The 22,688-nt window shown below is 42.9% G+C and overlaps 2 protein-coding genes across 4 annotated transcripts in view; one reads left to right on the top strand and one right to left on the bottom strand.

Moving 5' to 3' along the window:
* Positions 1–3,828: 3,828 nt before the first annotated feature.
* Positions 3,829–14,198, bottom strand: LOC121560326 (zinc finger protein 501). Of its 3 annotated transcripts, none has more exons than XM_041873335.2 (5): positions 13,776–14,198; positions 9,406–9,525; positions 6,147–6,281; positions 5,179–5,503; positions 3,829–5,040 (listed from the first exon to the last, which is right to left on the bottom strand). In XM_041873335.2, the coding sequence occupies exons 2-5, from the start codon at positions 9,509–9,511 to the stop codon at positions 4,320–4,322; spliced, it is 1,287 nt and encodes a 428-aa protein (XP_041729269.2). In that variant the 5' UTR covers positions 9,512–9,525; positions 13,776–14,198; the 3' UTR covers positions 3,829–4,319. The 3 variants fall into 3 exon arrangements, with proteins under 3 accessions (XP_041729269.2, XP_041729268.2, XP_041729267.2); XM_041873334.2 differs by lacking the exon at positions 13,776–14,198 and adding an exon at positions 13,075–13,331; XM_041873333.2 differs by lacking the exon at positions 13,776–14,198 and having other exon boundaries at positions 9,406–10,223.
* Positions 14,199–17,513: 3,315 nt separating this feature from the next.
* The window catches only part of LOC121546326 (zinc finger protein 271), a 33,116-nt gene continuing 27,941 nt past the window's right edge, over positions 17,514–22,688 (top strand). Inside the window, exons 1-2 of the mRNA XM_045217137.1 lie at positions 17,514–17,880; positions 19,777–21,006. Of these exons, the coding sequence (XP_045073072.1) occupies positions 19,881–21,006 (1,126 nt within the window). The 5' untranslated portion in view covers positions 17,514–17,880; positions 19,777–19,880. The remainder of the gene's footprint in view (positions 17,881–19,776; positions 21,007–22,688) is intronic.

Raw genomic sequence — 22,688 nt, 5'->3', positions numbered from 1 at the left:
GTCATGGAAAATATTCATGTTATATCCAACAACCAATGAGCAACTCTGCCGTAAATCCAGAGCATTTGGAACATTGAGATTGCTGACAGCATAGAAATAAGAATGAATGGAACGAGCTTGGAAGCTCTAACCCTGGAAATTGACTGGTAAACTCATGGGTACACTCGCATATAATGTCTGCCTTCTATTGTGATGCAATCATTTCCATGGTATTTTGGAATGTTCTATCAACTGATGCTGGATTGCCATGGTAATGTAGAATGTTCAGTCAAATGATGCTAACCGATGTGGCTCATCCAATGGAATGTATTTTTTGTAATGTCAGTTTAGTTCACTCAACAAACCACAGCACAGATTAAAGGGTACACTTCCTGCTTTTACTTCCTGGCATGGGTACGCTGCCAGTGCACCCATTATGTCATCATTGACTTGAATGGAGACACCCTTTTTATTCATTCTTATTTCTATGGCTGAAAGGCCAGCCTCTTTGGCAATGACAAGGACTGGCAAAGAGTGGAATGTTAGCTAAAGAGGCTGGTAGCCAGACTACAGATAAAGGGCTTCATTGCAGAAACCATTAAGTATCCCTTTCAGTGTTTCATTTAATTTAAAAATACCTATTTTGTTGAAGTGTTTCATTTCATTATGAAAGTAATGATGAACTTGAGGTAAATGAGGTCCTCCCATACACTTAGATAGAGTTAATGTATCTGTCCCATTATGGCGTCTCTGAGTATGGTCAGCCCCATTATGGCGTCTCCGAGTATGGTCAGTCCCATTATGGCGTCTCGGAGTATGGTCAGCCCCATTATGGCGTCTCCGAGTATGGTCAGCCCCATTATGGCGTCTCCGAGTATGGTCAGCCCCATTATGGCGTCTCCGAGTATGGTCAGCCCCATTATGGCGTCTCCGAGTATGGTCAGCCCCATTATGGCGTCTCCGAGTATGGTCAGCCCCATTATGGCGTCTCCGAGTATGGTCAGCCCCATTATGGCGTCTCCGAGTATGGTCAGCCCCATTATGGTGTCTCCGAGTATGGTCAGCCCCATTATGGCGTCTCCGAGTATGGTCAGCCCCATTATGGCGTCTCCGAGTATGGTCAGCCCCATTATGGCGTCTCCGAGTATGGTCAGCCCCATTATGGCGTCTCCGAGTATGGTCAGCCCCATTATGGCGTCTCCGAGTATGGTCAGCCCCATTGAGGCTATCTCCATTTTGAAGTAGTACATTTCCCTCTTCTACGTGTTGGCAAACAAACTGAAATGGTGCATACTGCCACCTGGAGAGTGTTGTTTGAAAAAAGGTATAACGTGTGGTGATTTACTGGCACCTGCAGTTTTGGAATGTTTGCTCTCAACTTTAATGAATTGGCTGATCCCTCCTGATGACCCTAATGGAATCATGTGATCTTTCTTAGCCCATAGGAAGTCCCACCAAGTTGACTACTTAAAAATGGTGGAAGTCCTCAATGGCGCTGCCCATGCTAAAACGGGCGTCTGGGCTCTAGAGTCCTCCATCTCTCTCTATGGCTCCTCCTGACCTCTGACACACAGTTATGTCTCATTATACTTGTGAGGGACTTTTTGGGGACCAACAATCGATTCCAATTTAAAATCCTATTTTTCCTATATGTCTCATTATACTTGTGAGGGACTTTTTGGGGACCAACAATCGATTCCAATTTAAAATCCAATTTTTCCTATATGTCTCATTATACTGGTGAGGGACTTTTTGGGGACCAACAATTGATTCCAATTTATAATCCAAGTTTTCCTAACCCTAAACAATAACCCCTAACCCTTATTCTAACCCTAACCGTAAATCTAAACCCCTAAACAATAACCCCTAACCCTTATTCTAACCCTAACCGTAAATCTAAACCCCTAAACAATAACCCCTAACCCTTATTCTGACCCTAACCGTAAATCTAAACCCCTAAACAATAACCCCTAACCCTTATTCTAACCGTAAATCTAAACCCCTAAACAATAACCCCTAACCCTTATTCTGACCCTAACCGTAAATCTAAAATAACCTTTTTACAAGTGAGGATCGACAAAAAGTCCTCACTTCTCTGAATGTTAGTTGGTTTACTATTTGTGAGGACTTCTGGTACTCACACGTATAGTAAAACATGTCCAAACACACACTAATATATATACAGTGGGGAGAACAAGTATTTGATACACTGCCTATTTTGCATGTTTTCCTACTTACAAAGCATGTAGAGGTCTGTAATTTTTATCATAGGTACACTTCAATTGTGAGAGACGGAATCAAAAACAAAAATCCAGAAAATCACATTGTATGATTTTTAAGTAATTAATTTGCATTTTATTGCATGACATAAGTATTTGATCACCTACCAACCAGTAAGAATTCCGGCTCTCACAGACCTGTTAGTTTTTCTATGGTCAATGACCTGAAGAGAGCTGGGACCACAGAAAACCATTAGTAACACACTACGCCGTCATGGATTAAAATCCTGCAGCGCACGCAAGGTCCCCCTGCTCAAGCCAGCGCATGTCCAGGCCCGTCTGAAGTTTGCCAATGACCATCTGGATGATCCAGAGGAGGAATGGGAGAAGGTCATGTGGTCTGATGAGACAAAAATATAGCTTTTTGGTCTAAACTCCACTCGCCGTGTTTGGAGGAAGAAGAAGGATGAGTAAAACCCCAAGAACCCCATCCCAACCGTGAAGCATGGAGGTGGAAACATCATTCTTTGGGGATGCTTTTCTGCAAAGGGGACAGGACGACTGCACCGTATTGAGGGGAGGATGGATGGGGCCATGTATCGCGAGATCTTGGCCAACAACCTCCTTCCCTCAGTAAGAGCATTGAAGATGGGTCGTGGCTGGGTCTTCCAGCATGACAACGGCCCGAAACACACAGCCAGGGCAACTAAGGAGTGGCTCCGTAAGAAGCATCTCAAGGTCCTGGAGTGGCCTAGCCAGTCTCCAGACCAGAACCCAATAGAAAATCTTTGGAGGGAGCTGAAAGTCCGTATTGCCCAGCGACAGCCCCGAAACCTGAAGGATCTGGAGAAGGTCTGTATGGAGGAGTGGGCCAAAATCCCTGCTGCAGTGTGTGCAAACCTGGTCAAGACCTACAGGAAACGTATGATCTCTGTAATTGCAAACAAAGGTTTCTGTACCAAATATTAAAGTTCTGCTTTTCTGATGTATCAAATACTTATGTCATGCAATAAAATGCAAATTAATTACTTAATAATCATACAATGTGATTTTCTGGATTTTTGTTTTAGATTCCTTCTCTCACGGTTGAAGTGTACCTATGATCAAAATTACAGACCTCTACATGCTTTGTAAGTAGGAAAACCTGCAAAATCGGCAGTGTATCAAATACTTGTTCTCCCCACTGTGTATATATATATAATAAATGTACCATTAAAAGTGTTATGTCATACATAAACAGCATTGTTCAATGTTCATTAAAATCTAACAACGCGTAGACCTGAGGGGTATACTACAAAGCAGTATCAATGAGTTAGTCAGCCAGTTTACCTAGATATTCTGATACAACCTTTTATTTGTTTTGAAAGAACCTTGAAATTGGCATGGTTTAACTGACTCAACCAAAAACACATATCTAATTTTGAATTTCTTAATTAAGTCAGAAAATCAATAGTTATTTCTGGTTGTCTATCAAAAGTTTTTACATATGGGTGGTCCTCTGTAGCTCAATTGGTAGAGCACGGCGCTTGTAACGCCAGGGTAGTGGGTTCGATCCCCGGGACCACCCATACGTAAAAATGTATGCACACATGACTGTAAGTCGCTTTGGATAAAAGCGTCTGCTAAATGGCATATTATTATTATATTATAAAAGTTAGCTGGCTAATTCATTGATCCTGCTTCGTAGTATACCCCTCTGAATACTCACAAGCAGATCCTTACTATAAACTATACAAGTGAATTAAATGACTGTGTTGGTTCTAGATTGCTGAGATTAGTAATATAATAATAATAATAATAATAATAATAATAATAAAATGCCATTTAGCAGACGCTTTTATCCAAAGCAACTTACAGTCATGCATGCACACATTTACGTATGGGGTGGTCCCAGGAATTGAACCAACAATCCTAGTAGTAGTATTAATATTATTAAAATAGTAGTAGTAGTATTAATATTAGTAGTAGTAGTAGTATTAATATTAGTAGTAGTATAACACTACAGTTGCTGCTCTTTTCAAAGCATACAGAGACTTTTTCCTTATGTGTGTGTGTCCAGTGTGTATTAGTCCGGTGTGTGTGTCCAGTGTGTATTAGTCCGGTGTGTGTGTCCAGTGTGTATTAGTCCGGTGTGTGTGTCCAGTGTGTCTTCTGGTGTTTTCTGAGTCTCCAGATGTGCAGAAAGCGTTTGCCACAGACCAGACACTGGAAGGGCCTCTCTCCTGTGTGAATGAGCTGATGCTCTTTTAAACTAGAAGATGTGGAGAGACTGGCCCCGCAGTCGGCACAGTGGTGAAGTTTCTCCCCCGTGTGAGTCCGATGGTGTGCCCTCATGTTACCCCTCTGTGAGAAACCCTTCCCGCACACGGGGCAGTGGAATGGTTTCTCTCCTGTGTGAATCCGCTGGTGGGATTTCAACTGCTGCGAGTCGATGAAGCTTTTCCCACAATCCGTGCAGAGGTGAGGTCTCTCTCCAGTGTGGATGAGAAGGTGCCTCTTGAGAGTCTCTGACCGGGAATAGGTCTTCCCGCAGTCGGGGCAGCAGTGCGGTTTCTCTCCCGTGTGCGCGCGTTGGTGCCGTCGAAGCTCGGACGGTTTGGGGAAGCAGATCCCGCAGTCAGCGCAACGGTGGGGTCTCTCCAACTTCCCTTGGTGCGCCAGCTCGTGGACTTTCCGGTGACGGTCGTCTGCAAAGCTCTTCCCGCACTGGGAGCAGGGGAACGGTTTCTCTCCGGTGTGTCCTCGCTCGTGCCGAACCAGGCCGGATAACTTCTTGAAGGTCTTGCCACATTTAGGACACGGGTGGTCCATCCTCTTTCTCCTCTGGTGTACGGGCTGGTGCCTTAGATTAGAACACATTATTGTCCATTACGTTTACACAATTTATTATCAATACATGGAAAGTTAGATTAGATTAGAAAACGTTAATTGTCCATTAAGTTTTACAGAACATAAATGTGTCTTTGGTGCTCTGGCTTACCTTCTGAGGCGCGATAGCTTCTCAAACGTCTTGCCACATTGTGGACACTGGTGAGTCAGCTTCTCGGTGCTCTTGTGTGTTGCCCTGTGTTTCTTCAGGTCTGAGAGGCTACGAAAAGACTGGTGGCAGTCAGGGCACGGGTGCTTGCTCTTCCTCAAGTGTGACGGCTCGTGCCTCTTCAGACGCGACAGCCTCTCAAAGGTTTTGCCACAGTCGGGGCACTGGTGAAGTTTCTTTACTGTGTTCTTGTTCTTATTCGTTGGTGGTTTGAGTTCTCCCACCTTCACTACCACAGTGGGACTTGGTGTGTAGTCTGAGTCTGAACCTAGAGAGACAATGGAATAGATTTAGCCTGGTTAAACTATTGTTTAGTTCAGAGCTCAGTCTGGTTTAACCAGGCTAGAATAGTTTAGACCAAACGAAAAATGTGTATGTGTTTATGTGTATGAGAGAGAGAGAGAGAGAGACACAGATAGTCATTGGGCAGGCGGTCATACAATGTCCGGCATATGACACAATGTAAATGACATAATTTTAAAGGCCTAATGCAGCCGTTTTTGACTCAATATCAAATAATTTCTCTGTAACAATTAAGTACCTTACTGTAATAGTTTTCCATTATAGTTGTCAAAAAGAATAGTTTTAAGCAAAAACATTTTTTTCAAGCAAGAATTTTGCTAGGTCTGTCTTGGAGTGGTCTGAGTGAGGGACCTAATGGGAGGGACCTAATGGGAGGGACCTAATGGGAGGGACCTAATGGGAGGGACCTAATGGGAGGGAAATGTTATTGGCAGAGAGGTTTGGGACTCTTTGTTATTCAGGAAATAACACTGATCATATATTTTTTGTTTAAAAAATATGACACAAAACAAAGGAAAACTGAATTTTGACCGCACTGGGCCTTTAACACAATGCTACCGACATTACTATGCCACTAGTACTGTCCTCCCCAAACCCCAGACCCCAACCTCGGTCAACCATGTCATCCTCCTCCTCCTCCTCCTCTTCCTCCTCCTCTTTGACAATCACATTGAATGTTGGTTCTCTTGCCTCACTGAGGCCTGGAAGGTCATCTGGTTCCAACTCAGACTTGTCAACAGCACCTGGGGATGGAATAGAATTAGGGCTCCAAGATTCCAGTACATTTCAAAATCCCCTTAAAAAAAACTAAATCCCGGTTGGAAGAATCTCGGAATCAGGAAATCCTCCAATCAAGATTTCTGAAAAATCTGGGAATTTTTGGAGAGTTATGGGAATTGTGCCTAACCGTTCTTATTGTCAACACTAGCTAGGTTTGTTACTATAGGGCAATTTCACTGTAAAGGAATTGCGCTGAGACTCCCATTTCTCAGTTTAAAATGTATGCCTAACAAACACCATTGATTTCAAAGTTTAACAAACCATACCACTCTCTTTTAACAATTTACACTGAACATTTTACTAAAACACATTTACTAGAAGAACTGTGCAGATCCAAAGTTTGGCAACAGAATTTCGGTAAAATCTCCCTCTGTTATTTATGTAACCAAGTTTTCCAAAAACGAAATACCTGCCACGAATTAAGATTCAAAGATGTCTGCAGAAAGACATGACACCTTGACTTTATTTTTTATTTTTGGGCTGTTATTGAACTACAGTAAGTGCAGTGGATTTACACCCGGTAACAGAACTGCAGTAACGGAATTTAATTATTGGTCACTGATCTGTACTATACAGAAATGCATAATGATGGATATGAAAGTCATGCTCTTCATGGTGATGTATCCTGAACAGGAACACAAAGGTAGAAATATACAATATCATCCTTTACATATGCTGGTGTTATTCTAAACACTGGCTATTATTTGAAATGAGCTCCGCACCCAAAAAAGACCAAGTTTGGTTGGTCCAGACCAAATCTGAACCAATCATAGATGTCTATGTTTCACAAGTTTGAACATCAAAGTACAGCACAGCAGAGCTCAGTAGAGTTTCACAAGCCAATGCTAACTAGCGTTAGCGCAATGGCTGGAAGTCTACAGGAACAGTTAGCATGCTAGCTGTTCATGTTCGTCTGACACTGGGGAAGTAGATAAAGGGTTTCATTGCCAAAATCTCAAACTATCCCTTTACTATGGAGGAAATTAAAGTCATTGGAGCCAATTACAGTTGTTGTTTTATTTCCTTCACAATAACAAAATGTTCTCTACACCACTAAGATACCTTACTAGCTAATAGACTATGTTAGAGTTTCCACTTCCTGGAGACCATGCATTTGATGCATTTGATAGCACTCCACTGATTCCGCTCCAGTCATTTTACTGCAACACTGCATCCAAGTTTCTTGACATAAGCTTTTCAAAGAGCTGTCATTCAAGGCGAGCTCATGAATTTAAGCTCCCCCACCCACTCAGCCCACTCAGCCTGTCAAACTTCCTGGTAGTTTAGCCATGACAGTTCAGGCCCTTTAAACTTGCATAAGGCAAATCATTTCTCCACAACGAAATATAAGTGTTGATATTAGTTGGCAAGGGTCTTTACTTCAACATTATTGTGTTTTGATGTATTTCTGATGCAGTAAGACTTTTTCTGGTATATGTTCTCTAAGACCCATTTTCCATCTGTTTGACCCATAGAGTTAGATAGAGGACTCCCCTTTGTATCGGTGCCATTGTAGTGTCTGTGAGAGCATGGGAAGTGCCATTGATGCTATCTCCATTATAAAGTAGTGGTTAACTTTCTTCTTCTTTTGTGTTTGAAAAAAAAAGTGTCAAGCTAATATTGGTGATTTCCCACCACCTGCAGCGCTGCAGTCTTTTCATTTATTTATTGTGGCCACTAGATGGCGGCGATATAGCTTAAACCCATTTACTAACCATAGGCAAACCAATTTGAAGAAGAAGACAATGCTCTGTTCATTGGCTGATCGCTTGCAACCATAGAGAATGATAGAGGCCTCTAGTGGCCAGAAGGCTGTATTAGCATGGGCAGCGGCATTGACGGCTTCCACCATTTTAATGTAGTCAACTGGGTGGGACTTCCAACTTCATTGGCGGATCCCTCCTGGTGAAGCTGTTGGAGTCATGTCCAACCGGGTCATCAGGAGGGATCAGCCAATCGTGAAGAAGAAAATGGACTACTTCAAAATGGAGATTTCCTGAATGGTGCTGACAGACGCTATAAATGGCACAGATACAAAGATGAGTCCTCTATCCATCTCTATGCTCCCAACCCATAGGAATCCCCACCCAGTTGACTATTGTAAAATGGTAGAAGCCCTCAATGGCAACGTCCATGCTAAAACGGGTAATATACATTTAGAGTCCTCTATCTGTGGTTTGACCAGAAATCAAAGCTTTGCTTATTCCTAATATTAAGGATAGACAATGGTTGGGGAAAAGTATATATGCCTTAATTTCTCAAAAATATAGACTCAGCTTTCATTTGACGTTCTCCTATGACCTTTACATGTTGGTGCTCATGGGTCCTTTCACATGGAAATGCCCAATATTAAAAATGAGACATGCGGCCTACGGTGGTCTAGTGGTTTAAGCCGCTGGCTCCAGAACAAATATACCGTTGGTGGTGTTCCTGCATTGCATCAACCAATGGTTGCGTGCCACATCGTCGACTGCTCAGTCTGGCATCAGATGGCTATATCACATGATGTGGTTAGCTGGTATGTTAAACGCCCATCCAGTCGTTGTGAGATCTGGCATGTTGGTATGTTTTCAGGCAATAACACCACCACCGTATACTCCTATAGCATGTGTTCGGCTGCGGCCCACTGCTATTTCAGAATCTCTCTTTCACATTTACATTTTAGTCATTTAGCAGACGCTCTTATCCAGAGCGACTTACAGTTAGTGCATACATTTTATTTTTATTTATTTTTTATACTGGAATCGAACCCACAACCCTGGCGTTGCAAACGCCATTCTCTACCAACTGAGCTACATCCCTGCCGGCCATTCCCTCCCCTACCCTGGACGACGCTGGGCCAATTGTGTGCCGCCCCATGGGTCTCCCGGTCGCGGCCGGCTACGACAGAGCCTGAATTCGAACCAGGATCTCTAGTGGCACAGCTAGCACTGCGATGCAGTGCCTTAGACCACTGCGCCACTCGGGAGGCTGGGAGGCTTTCCTCTCTACTATATCCTACCCAATAAAACAGAACATATGAGAGGAATGGCACTGCCCCACTTCTTTAAAAAACAAAGTATACAAAAATCTGTCATTCTAGTTTACCTTGACGACTGTAGTCCATTTGTGAGGGCTGGACAGGGTGGCACCAGCTGTGTGTAACTTCATCATCACTAGTGGGTTCGTCTTTAACACTGATGTGGGGATCCATATACGGTGCTTTATCTGTGGGTGTGATAGCACGTACACACACACAATGAAGTGAAATATTTAGTTTTGGCGACAGTAGGCAGGTTTCCATTGACCCAGGTTTATTCGACAAAAGCAATGTTGCAAAAAAATATAATTGCGACATGCAATGGAAACGACAGATCTAGGAGAACTTTTCTAAACATCAACATTTGTATCTGTTCGACAGGGGTAGATTTTTATTTTGCAAAAACTTTCTTTACTACGAGAAATTATGATGGAAAGTGTTTTTCTAATAAATTATAGCAGGATCAGTTTGAAGGTACGCTGGGCACGTGATGTCATCACGTAACTATATATAAAACTCCACATTTCCATTGTAAATGCCTACTGCCTGCAAAATCCATTTTTTCAACTATAAAAATTAAGTTTATTTTTAGGACAAGGGTTTTTCTAACTTTCAAGAATGCCTGAATTGCTTTGCCTTGCCTTGCTTTTCTGGTTGGCTGGCAAGTTTCCCAATCCAATTATTTAAGATCTACAGGAGAGCAAGTTACCCATTGATCTATATATACACTAGATTACTTTAGGGGTCTCCGTGTTGAAGCCACCGTGCCGACATCTTGACACTCTCCCACCGTTGTAAAAAATACTTTGGAAGCTACAGAAATTCATTTATTAATGACTACATTCGTTTTTGCCACATTTATTCTATTACAGACATTTGAAATGTGTACTTTTTAAATGATGTTATTTAAATATAAAAATGAAAAAAGATATCAAAACATTTTCCTTAAAGCATAATTTGTAGAGACTACTAGTGTTACTGTCCTCACTAAAACACATGTAATTTTGTCCTTGAAACATTTGCTTGAAATACTGTAGAATGTCATTCATTCCTATGGAGGACTGCTCCTTCTGGGGAGAGCCAATATGGCCGCCGGTGGCTTCAAAGCCTCTCAATGGCCAATACATAGCATCAGCAATCCTTCGGAAAGCATTCAGACCCCTTGACTTTTTACACATTCTAAAATTGATTAGTTTCCCCCTCATCAATCTACACACAATACCCCATAATGATAAAGCAAAAACAGGATTTTAAAAATGTGTTGCTAATTTATTAAAAATCAAAAATGGAAATATCACATTTCATAACTATTCAGACCTTTTACTCAGTACTTTGTTGAAGCACCTTTGGCAGCAATTACAGCCTCGAGTCTTCTTAGGCATGACGCTACAAGCTTGGTACACCTGTTTTTGGGGAGTTTCTCCCATTCTTCTCTGCAGATCCTCTCAAGCTCTGTCAGGTTGGATGGGGAGCGTTGCTGAACAGCTATTTTCAGGTCTCTCCAGAGATGTTCGATCGGGTTCAAGTCTGGGCTCTGGCTGGGCCACTCAAGGACATTCAGAGACTTGTCCCGAAGCCACTCCTGCGTTGTCTTGGCTGTGTGCTTAGGGTCGTTGTCCTGTTGGAAGGTGAACCTTCGCCCCAGTCTGAGGTCCTGAGCGCTCTGGAGCAGGTTTTCATCAAGGATCTCTCTGTACTTTGCTCTGTTCATCTTTCCTTCGATCCTGACTAGTCTCCCAGTCCCTGCCGCTGAAAAACATCCCCACAGCATGATGCTGCCACCATCATGCTTCACCGTAGGGATGGTGCCAGGTTTCCTCCAGAAGTGACGCTTGGCATTCAGGCCAAAGAGTTCAATCTTGGTTTCATCAGACCAGATAATTTTGTTTCTCATGGTCTGAGAGTCTTTAGGTGCCTTTTGGCAAACTCCAAGCGGGTTGTCGTGCCTTTTACTGAGGAGTGGCTTCCGTCTGGCAACTCTACCATAAAGGCCTGATTGGTGGAGTGCTGCAGAGATGGTTGTCCTTCTGGAAGGTTCTCCGATCTCCTCAGAGGAACTCTAGAGCTGTCAGAGTGACAATCGGGTTCTAGGTCACCCCTCTGACCAAGGCCCTTCTCCCCAGATTGCTCAGTTTGGCTGGGCGGCCAGCTCTAGGAAGAGTCTTGGTGGTTCCAAACTTCTTCCATTTAAGAATGATGGAGGCCACTGTGTTCTTGGGGACCTTCAATGCTGCAGAATATTTTTGGTACCCATCCCCAGATCTGTGCCTCACCACAATCGGAGCTCTACGGACAATTCCTTCGACCTCCTGGCTTGGTTTTTGCTCTGACATGCACTATCAACTGTAGCCATATATGATTTGCCTTTCCAAAATGTCCATTCAATTGAATTTACCACAGGTGGACTCCAATCAAGTTATAGAAACATCTCAAGGATGATCAATGGAAACAGGATAAACCTGAGCTCAATTTCGAGTCTCATAGCAAAGGGTCTGAATACTTATGTAAATAAGGTTTCTGTTGTTTAATTTTAATACATTTGCAAACATTTCTAAACACTTATTTTCGCTTTTTCATTATGGGGTACTGTGTGTAGATTGCTGAGGATTTGTATTTATTTAATCCATTTTAGAATATGGATGTAACATAACAAAATGTGGAAAAAGTCAAGGGATCTGAATACTTTCCGAAGGCACTGTACATCATTTTACTTACCCCATTCATAGAACCAACTGCTTTTGCGCCTATTTACGATAGTATCTTCTGACCGAGGGAGTTTTGTTAAGAGCCTAGACGCTTATTGTAAACAGTAACATGCATCGATTGCGGTACCGTTTTGGACTTATAAAAAAAAAAAAGTGAAATTACTACACACCTTAATATGGTTAGTGTTCCCACATGGCCATATTATATCCATGTTACAGCGTTTGTTTACAGAAAACAGAGGCGACCACCTGCGCTACAAAGCTATCTAGCATCCTTCAAACACCTGTGTGTAAGCGTAACTCGGGAAGTGTAGTGAAAGCTAGTTTCGTCGGGTGGAAGCACCCAGAGCTGTATGAATCTGTGCAAAACTGGCTACAGCAAGTTTTAAACTGCTACAGCAAGTGTATATATATTTTTCTCGCTAATGAAAGATAAGGGCCATATGTTTCGAGAGCCTTATCGCAAGCAATGATTATTGATGTTTCTAAACGTTAAAACACAGTTGTGAGAGAAGCTAATCACTGAAACATGTAGGGAGAAGGCAGAATGCCGCCTAGAGTTAGAGAGAGCTACATGGTATGGCAATATGTTGGCACATTAATTATTAGAATATGGCAAACATTAGTCAATTCTTGCATTCTACCCATGCAGGCTTTCGCGGTCTACCAGAGACATGAAACAGATGGGTGGGAGGGAATACAGGCTAACGACAATTTATTAATGCGCAACTTGCTTAAATGGGTAACGGAAACACTTAAACCAACTCATTTTTATTCGACACTGTAGGTTTTTGCGAAAACATAACTGGTGACAGAAAGAAGGAGATCATTTACTCACAGCACATAGCTGGTAGCCAGAGGCATAATGTGTAACGTTATTATTACTGAACTGATGTTTACAGACATACAAGACAGAGGGCTACTAGCTACAATTAGCAATGATATGTGCAGGCACAAGTGACATGAGGTCGATAACGGCGGAAATATCACGGTTTATTTTTGTTAACATGTTGCCACTATTTCAGCACTCACCAAAAAGACCAGCTTCTGACGTTTACAGCACTGCAGCAAACAAAGCAGCCACCCACCTATGCTAACGATGCGAGTACTACTGTTAGCTTTCTCTCTCTGTAACTGTCCTTTTCATAGAGTTCTAGCTATATAATTATATCGCATTCTATTAGTGGCAGTAATCCTTAAGTCAGCAAGTGTCTCATATGCGTCTACTTCTTATAACTTGGAAAACGCTGAGTTGCTAGCCACCTACCTGATGGCAGCACAAATATTACGTCACTTCCGGTTTTAGAACGGAACGGAAGTTTACAAATGTCACAGTCCTACTGGAGCTTAACCTTTTTCTCCCCGCGTTTCTTTACTCGGTCAAACGATTAACAACAATGACTTTTCAACGTTAAATGTGAGTTTAGGAGTTGATGAATAATGTGCGACTAAAGCTTGCAAACACTAGGCCTACTGCAGTTAGCTAGCTGCTAGCCAACGGTAGCTTTTTTTTGTTACTAGCTAGCTAGCTGCACCATTATCTTGGTAGAGGAGACGTTGAATACCTCTCTTGTCCAGTAACTTACAATATATTGTCCCATTAGACAACTCTGCTAACGTTATAATGTCAAAATACGTTCGCTACTCGAGCTCCGACTTGGAAAATCGTTTTGAACGGTCATCCAACTCGGAATTCAAAGTCAAAAACGAGGGCATCTTTCTAGAGCTCCGACCTGAAGATGACTGACGTCATGATTTGACTTCGTTTCCCCCCCAGTTGTCTTGAAAGCACCAGTACTTCCAAAAAAAGGTATACATTCGAGAAGGCGGTAGCTGCCGTTCAATATGGCGATTGGAGTGTGGGTGTGTCGAAAGGAAAGTAGTAGGCGTGTGTCGAAAGCTCTCGGGTCTTGATTGAGCGGTGTTTCTTACCACCCAACTACCGTACATTGAGGTAATATACAGCGAGAGTTTGGACTTATGTTTTGAAGCCAGTGGATGAGTCCGAGTCACTGTTAGTTTTACACAAACAATAGCAAATGTGCAATTATAAAACTTTTTTTTTTTTTTTATGTACTATGGGTGTGCTGTTGCTTCATGCGTTGTATGCGTGTGCTTAGTATGACTGTCACCCTGAAACTAGGTAGCTACTGTTGTTTATAAAGAATAATGCTAATCTTTGCTGTGAGACCAAGGAGTCCGCTTACACTGTACTTTGATTATAAAGTTTTATTTATATCACAAGATTTCAGCATAAGTTTACAGACGTCTGCAGCATCAGGAGAACAGCGACCCAAAATAATATGTTTGTTCTGATCTCCTTTGTCTCAACCAAGTATTTATAATCTTTACCATGATGTGGGTGGTTTCCCATACAGACCAATCACCTGTCTCCACACAAGACTTCCTCTGTTCTATGGGGTGTCCCCACAAAACTGCTCCCCAGATGCTCCCTCCAAGCTGAATAAACATCCTCTCAGATACCATTTTGAAAACGTTAGCAAAGTCATAATTCCTCAGATACTACACTACTTCCCACGCCATTGCCGGACAGTAGTGCATGTCAAGCAGGAGCGAAGCGCACCATGTCCCGGTATTGTTACCATTCATGCCCTCCCCATTGAGTAGACTGTATGTGCATGTATCAATTCTTCTTCTTCATCATCTTTGTCCTCTTTTTCTTCGGTGGGTTTTAGGGCGGACTACAACCTGAAAAGGTGTATTGCCGCCAACTACTGGATTCAGAAAACAAAAAGGAGGGAAATCCAAAATAGAAAAGGGAAAAACTCAAACTTAACCCCCTCAAACATAATACAAAACAAAAAAAGTCATCCTCAGTCATTCAAATTCACTCAGAGCCCTACACAGATCTGGGGACCTGAGAGGACAGAACTGCTCCAGCCAGTATTCCGTGCAGCTGTCAAGGTCCCCTGTCTAGCATCGCCGCCATGCCGTCAAAGGTCTAAATAAAAATGTAGAAAACGATGTCATGTAGCTTGAGCTACCACCAAGGGTGAAAGTAAGGCGGTACGGGCGTCCCGGCAAAATAAATAGTGGGGGTACGCCGTACCAGTAAAACGTGAGCCTTTCACAATAACTAAAACAAAATGTCAAAAACTGTAGGCTATTACAGCATTATTTATCATTACCACATGTCGGAGGCGGGTGGTATAGCCTACTCTCTATTCTCTACTCTTTATTATTATTATTACTCTCCAACAATGTGATGTGGTTCAACCAGAACACTGACATGTTGCCAAGGCAGAGATGAGCGGCTGACACGAGACTCACATGGACAGCAGTGGACGCATAAATTCTGGCCTAATGACTGTCGCCAAATGTCATTACACTTTCTGGTGTTTTGTGTAACAGATGTCTCTTTCCATTCACCACTGTTTGGAGGCTGGAAATATGTTTCTAGTGGATGAACGTGCATGGGGTAGCCTAGTAAATGAGCCCTTTGAAGTGATTGTTTGACAATGAGATGAAACATCATGACTGGTTGTGTTTATGCCACAATAAAAGGTAATACATTTTAAAAGTGACAAATCTTTACATCTAGGCCCACAGAGATCCTATTGAATTAATAGGAATTCTATATGTAATTCTATGATATGGCCCATTAATTATTTTGGTGCATGCGCGAGCGTGTGTACACATAGGAGGTCCCATACCAGAAATAAATGAAATCTACTTCCACCCCTGGCTACCACATAGCTAGCAAACGACTTTAGAAAAACACTATGGAATGCAGCGTGTACTAGCTAGCTACCACATAGCTAGCAAACGACTTTAGAAAAACACTATGGAATGCAGCGTGTACTAGCTAGCTACCACATAGCTAGCAAACGACTTTAGAAAAACACTATGGAATGCAGCGTGTACTAGCTAGCTACCACATAGCTAGCAAACGACTTTAGAAAAACACTATGGAATGCAGCGTGTACTAGCTAGCTACCACATAGCTAGCAAACGACTTTAGAAAAACACTATGGAATGCAGCGTGTACTAGCTAGCTACCACATAGCTAGCAAACGACTTGAAAACAATAACGATGTAATATACAGCTTATTAGGTACACCCATCTAGTATTGTTTCCTTTGCTTCCTAGAATGGCGACAACACGACCCCACCGTAGTGCTGCACCATTATGACACTGTCGCGCGTGAAAAGCCCAGGAGGCCGGCCGTTTCTGAGATACTGGAACTGGGGCGCCTGGCACCGGCGATCATACCACGCTCAAAGTCGCTTAGGTCACTCGTTTTGCCCGTTCTAACGTTCAATGGAACAGTAACTGAATGCCTAGATGCCTGTCTGCCTGCTTTGTATAGCAAGCCACGGCCACGTGACTCACTGTCTGTAGGCACGAACCATTTATGTGAACTCTGCAGTGTACCTAATAAACTGGCAACTGAGCGTAGATTTGTATTAGCTAGCCACCACATAGCTAGGTAGCAAACGACTTTAGAAAACCACTCCATGGAATGTAGCTTGTACTAGCGAGCTACCACATAGTGAGGTAGCAAACGCCTTTAAATTGTGCGGAGACTTTTTGCTGTTTCTCCAGTTTTGCCTTTTGCCTTCAGCACCTTCACAAATCAGCTCTGGGTGTGCGGTAGATTCTGCCTATTATCTACTAGCAAGCAACTTTAGAAAACCACTATGTAATGTAGCCTGTACTATCTAGCTATTTGGAATTCACCCTCTACTGTTTGGGCCTCTTTTGATCATACTAGCTACAGATCCACCTCATGGCCTACCACGTATGAAGAGGAGGTGAAGATGGAAGGTAAAGAAGAAGAGGAGAGAGCAGTCAAAGGGGGGTGGAGGAGAGAGCAGTCAAAGGGGGGGTGGAGGAGAGAGCAGTCAAAGGGGAGGTGGAGGAGAGAGCAGTCAAAGGGGAGGTGGAGGAGAGAGCAGTCAAAGGGGGGGTGGAGGAGAGAGCAGTCAAAGGGGGGGGGAGGAGAGAGCAGTCAAAGAGGAGGTGGAGGAGAGAGCAGTCAAAGAGGAGGTGGAGGAGAGAGCAGTCAAAGGGGAGGTGGAGGAGAGAGCAGTTAAAGGGGAGGTGGAGGAGAGAGCAGTCAAAGGGGGGGGGGTGGAGGAGAGAGCAGTCAAAGGGAGGGTTGATGAGAGAGCAGTCAAAGGGGAGGTGGAGGAGAGAGCAGTCAGAGGAGGTGGAGGAGAGAGCAGTCAAAGAGGAGGTGGAGGAGAGAGCAGTCAAAGAGGAGGTGGAGGAGAGAGCAGTCAAAGAGGAGGTGGAGGAGAGAGCAGTCAAAGAGGAGGTGGAGGAGAGAGCAGTCAAAGAGGAGGTGGAGGAGAGAGCAGTCAAAGAGGAGGTGGAGGAGAGAGCAGTCAAAGAGGAGGTGGAGGAGAGAGCAGTCAAAGAGGAGGTGGAGGAGAGAGCAGTCAAAGAGGAGGTGGAGGAGAGAGCAGTCAAAGAAGAAGAAGAAGAAGAGGAGACAGACGTCAAAGAAGAAGAAGAGGAGATAGAAGTCCAGGAGGAAGTGGAGGAGAGTGGAGTACAAGAAGAAGAGGAGAACAGGGATGTGTCTGCTCCAGATCTAGAGGAAGAGGAGGAAGAAGTAGATAGTATCAGTGACCCAGGTAAGTTCAGGTGTGGAGTACGGAGAGAGGTTGGTGCCTTGGATCTAGAGGAAGAAGTAGATAGTATCAGTGACCCAGGTAAGTTCAGGTGTGGAGTACGGAGAGAGGTTGGTGCCTTGGATCTAGAGGAAGAAGTAGATAGTATCAGTGACCCAGGTAAGTTCAGGTGTGGAGTACGGAGAGAGGTTGGTGCCTTGGATCTAGAGGAAGAAGTAGATAGTATCAGTGACCCAGGTAAGTTCAGGTGTTTTCAGGGGATTCCAAAACTATTATTGTGCTTCTACTTGCATCTTTTAAAGTAACTGTCTAGATTTTCCAGATTTCTATGAAATATGACCTATAATTAATTACAATATGAGTGAAATCATTTTCCTTCCAAAATACGAATATAGGACGAGTCAACAAAATTATTTGGGTATGCGTTAACAGAATATTAACTTTTAAAAGTGAGATATTTTCTGGACAGTTACTTTAAAATTCCCATTCGATGCTCTGTTCCTGATTCTAACCACATACAGTGCATTCGGAAAGTATTCAGACCCATTTACTTTTTACACATTTTGTTACATTACAGCCTTATTCTAAAATTGATTAAATAGTTATTTCCCCCCCTCATCAATCTACACACAATACCCCATAATGACAAAGCAAAAACAGATTTTTAGACATTTTTGCAGATTTATTACAAATAAAAAACTGAAATCACATTTACATAAGTATTCAGACCCTTTACTCTGTACTTTGTTGAAGCACCTTTGGCAGCGATTACAGCCTTGAGTCTTCTTTGGTATGACGCTACAAGCTTGACACACCTGTATTTGAGGAGTTTCTTCCATTCTTCTCTGCAGATCCTCTCAAGCTTTGTCAGGTTAAATGGGGAGCGTCGCTGCACAGCTATTTTCAGGTCTCTCCAGAGATGTTAGATCAGGTTCAAGTCCAGGCTCTGACTGGGCCACTCAAGGGCATTCAGAGACTTGTCCCAAAGCCACTCCTGTGTTGTCTTGGCTGTTTGCTTAGGGTCGTTGTCCTGTTGGAAGGTGAACCTTCGTCCCCAGTCTGAGGTCCTGAGTGCTCTGGAGCAGGTTTTCGTCAAGGATCTCTTTGTACTTTGCTCCGTTCATCTTTCCCTCGATCCTGACTAGTCTCCCAGTCCCTGCCGCTGAAAGACATCCCCACAGCATGATGCTGCCACCACCGTGCATCACCATAGGGATGGTGCCAGGTTTCCTCCAGACTTCACGCTTGGCATTCAGGCCAAAGAGTTCAATATTGGTTTCATCAGACCAGAGAATCTTGTTTCTCATGGTCTGAGAGTCCTTTAGGTGCCTTGTGGCAAACTCCAAGCGGGCTGTCGTGCCTTTTGCTGAGGAGTGACTTCCATCTGGCCACTCTACAATAAAGGCCTGATTGGTGAAGTGCTGCAGAGATGGTTGTCCTTCTGGAAGGTTCTCCCATATCCACAGAGGAACTCTGGAGCTCTGTCAGAGTGACCATCAGGTTCTTGGTCACCTCCCTGCTCAGTTTGGCCGGGCGGCCAGCTCTAGGAAGAGTCTTGGTGGTTCCAAACTTCTTCCATTTAAAGAATGATGGAGGCCACTGTGTTCTTGGCTACTTTCAATGCTACATACATTTTTTGGTACCCTTCTCCAGATCTGTGCCTCGACACAATCCTGTCTCGGAGCTCTACGGACAATTCCTTCGACCTCATGGCTTGGTTTTTGTTCTGACATGGACTGTCAACTGTGGGACCTTATGTAGACAGGTGTGTGCCTTTCCAAATCATGTCCAATCAATTGAATTTACCACAGCTGGACTCTAATAACGTTGTAGAATCATCTAAAGGATGATCAATGGAAACAGGATGCACCTGAGCTCAATTTTGAGTCTCATAGCAAAGGGTCTGAATACTTATGTAAATAAGGTATTTCTGTTTTTTAAACCTGTTTTCGCTTTGGCATTACGGAGTACTGTGTGTAGATTGATGAGGGGGAAAAGTAATTTAATCAATTTTAGAATAAAGCTGTAATGTAACAATGTGGAAAAAGTCAAGGTGTCTGAATACTTTCCGAATGCACTGTATCTGTCCATCTGTTCCTGATTCTAACACAATATCTGTCCATATTCCCACAGTAGAGACCTCCAACCCAGGTTCAGACAGTGAGCCCAGTTCCACAGCATCAGGAAACCCTAAACAACACAGACAGAGGAACTCAAGACAGAAACATCACCACTGCATGGACTGCTTCACTAGTTTCTATGAGCCAGAGGAGTTGAGAAGGCACACTTGTAGGCCCCACCCCTGCTCAGATTGCAGAGGCAGTTTTATTTGTCCCACTCACCTCAAATCAAAACAGACTCACAAAAGGAAGAAGACTTACCCGTGTGGCCAATGTGGGAAGAGTTTTAGTTGGTTAGACTCCCTTAAGAAACATCAGAGAACACACAGTGGACAGAAGCCGTACCACTGCTCTCAGTGTGAGAAGCGTTTCAGTCTGGTAGGAAACCTAAAGAAACACCAGCTCACTCACACAGGGGAGAAGCCTTACCACTGCTCTCAGTGTGAGAAGACTTTCAGTCTGGTAGGAAACCTAAAGAAACACCTGCTCACTCACACAGGAGAAAACCCTTACCAATGCGCTGTGTGTGGGAAGGGTTTCAGTCAGTCTTATCGACTAAAGTCACACCAGATAACTCACTCAGGAGAGAAACCATACAGCTGTGATCATTGCGGGAAGAGTTTTAAATTGGAAGGAAGCCTTAAGAGTCATCAGAGAATACACAGTGGAGAGAAGCCCCACCACTGCTCCCAGTGTGGGAAGGCTTTCAGTCAGGCAGGAGACCTAAAGAAACATCAGAGAATGCACACAGGGGAGAAGCCTTTCCACTGCTCTCAGTGTGGGAAGAGTTTCAGTGAGTTAGGAAACTTAAAGAGACACCAGAAAATTCACACAGAAGAGAAACCATACAGCTGTGGTCATTGTGGGAAGAGTTTTAAATTGGAAGGAAGCCTTAAGAGTCATCAGAGAATACACAGTGGAGAGAAGCCCCACCACTGCTCCCAATGTGGGAAGAGCTTCAACTATTCAGGAAGCCTTAAGGAACATCAGCGAATACACACACGGGAGAAGCCTTACCACTGCTCCCAATGTGGGAAGAGCTTCAGTGAGGAAGGAAATCTAAAGCAACCCCAGAGAATACACACAGGAGAGAAACCACACAGCTCTGATCAGCGTGGGAGTTGTTTTAAATGCGAAGGAAGCCTGAAAGAACACCAGGAGGCAGTGCGCAGTGCAGTGCCTGATCCTGGCCTCATAATGGAGTTGCCAAGCTGGGCAACTGCATATCTAACTAAGATTGACTGACTGTTTTGGTCATTATTCTGTTAACCCTTATTTTGAATAAAGTTTTATATTCAACACGTTGTTAAGACAGCTGGAAACAGAGTGGAAGACAGGCAAGAGGGAGAGCAGTAGGAACACTAGACACTGCACATTATCCTGTGAAACCTCATGTTCTTTTCCATTATTCTCATGAAATGAAAATGTACTAAAGAGTATTAATTATGCCATGAGGTCACATTTGAATTAGTGTTATTTTTTTCTTCCAGAAATCCATTGTTTCTATCTGCATAAATCAATACTAGAAATATTACATTAATCCTTTAACGAGGTACCATAACAAGTTACTTTTTGTATTTTGAGTAATAATAACTATAGCCACTGTGGTCAGCAATGCATTACTTTCAGAATGTATAGTAATTCCTCAGTCAAGCAGGGAATTTCAAACACAGATTCAACCAGATAGACCAGGGAGGTTTTCCAGTGGTTCTCAAAGAAGGGCACCTATTGGTAGATGGGTAAAAAAAAGAAGCAGACATTGAAAATCCATTTGAACATGGTGAAGTTATTAACTACACTTTGGATGGTGTATCAATACATCCAGTCACTACAAAGATACATCCAGTCACTACAAAGATACAGGCGTCCTTCCTAACTGAGTTGCTGGAGAAGAAGGAAACCGCTCAGTGATTTCACCATGAGGCCAATGGTGGCTTTAAAAACAGTTACAGAGTTGAATGGCTATGATAGGCGAAAACTGAGGACGGATCAACAACGTTGTAGTTAATCAACAATACTAACCTAATCGACAAAGTAAAAAGAAGGAAGCCTGTACAAAATAAAAAATATTCCAACACATCCTGTTTGCAACAAGGCACTAAAGTATTACTGCAAAAGATGTGGCAAAAGGTATTAACTTTTTGTCCTGAATACGAAGCGTTTTGTTGGGTCAAATCCAATACAACACATTACTGAGAACCATTCCATATTTCCAACCATAGTGGTGAATGCATCATGTTATGGGTATGCTTGTATTAAGGACTGGGGAGTTTTTCAGGATAAAAAAGAAACGGATTGGAGCTAAGCACTGGCAAAATCCTAGAGGAAAACCTGGTTCAGTCTGCTTTCCACCAGACACTGGGAGATGAATTCACCTTTCAGCAAGACAATAACCTAAAACACAAGGCCAAATCTACACAGGAGTTGCTTACCAAGAAGACCGGGAATGTTCATGAGTGGCCGAGATACAGTTTTGACTTAAATCTGCTTGAAAATGTATGGCTGTCTAGAAATGACCAACAACCAATTTGACAAAGCTTGAAGAATTCTGAAAAGAATAATCCAAGGGTGTAAAGCTATTAGAGACTTACCCAGAAAGAATCAAAGCTGTAATTGCTGCCAAAGTTAATTCTAACATGTATTGATTCAGGGGTGTGAATACTTATGTAAATGCAATTTTTCTGTATTTAATTTGCAATAAATTTGCTAACAATTCTAAAAACATGTTTTCACTTTGTCAATCCGATCATTATGGGGTATTGTGTGTAGATGGGTTAAAAATAAATCAATTTAATCAATTTTCAATTCAGGCTGTAACACAACAAAATGTGGAATAAGTCAAGGGGTATGAATACTTTCTGAAAGCACTGTACATATCTACCTAATATTGACTGACTGACTTTTTTCCCCATTATTCTGTTAAAC

Source organism: Coregonus clupeaformis, unplaced genomic scaffold (assembly GCF_020615455.1).
Source record: "Coregonus clupeaformis isolate EN_2021a unplaced genomic scaffold, ASM2061545v1 scaf0933, whole genome shotgun sequence".
In the NCBI taxonomy this organism is placed as follows: Eukaryota; Metazoa; Chordata; class Actinopteri; order Salmoniformes; family Salmonidae; genus Coregonus; species Coregonus clupeaformis.
The sequence above is the reverse complement of the archived record's forward strand: the minus strand, read 5'-3'. Positions and strand labels throughout refer to the sequence as shown.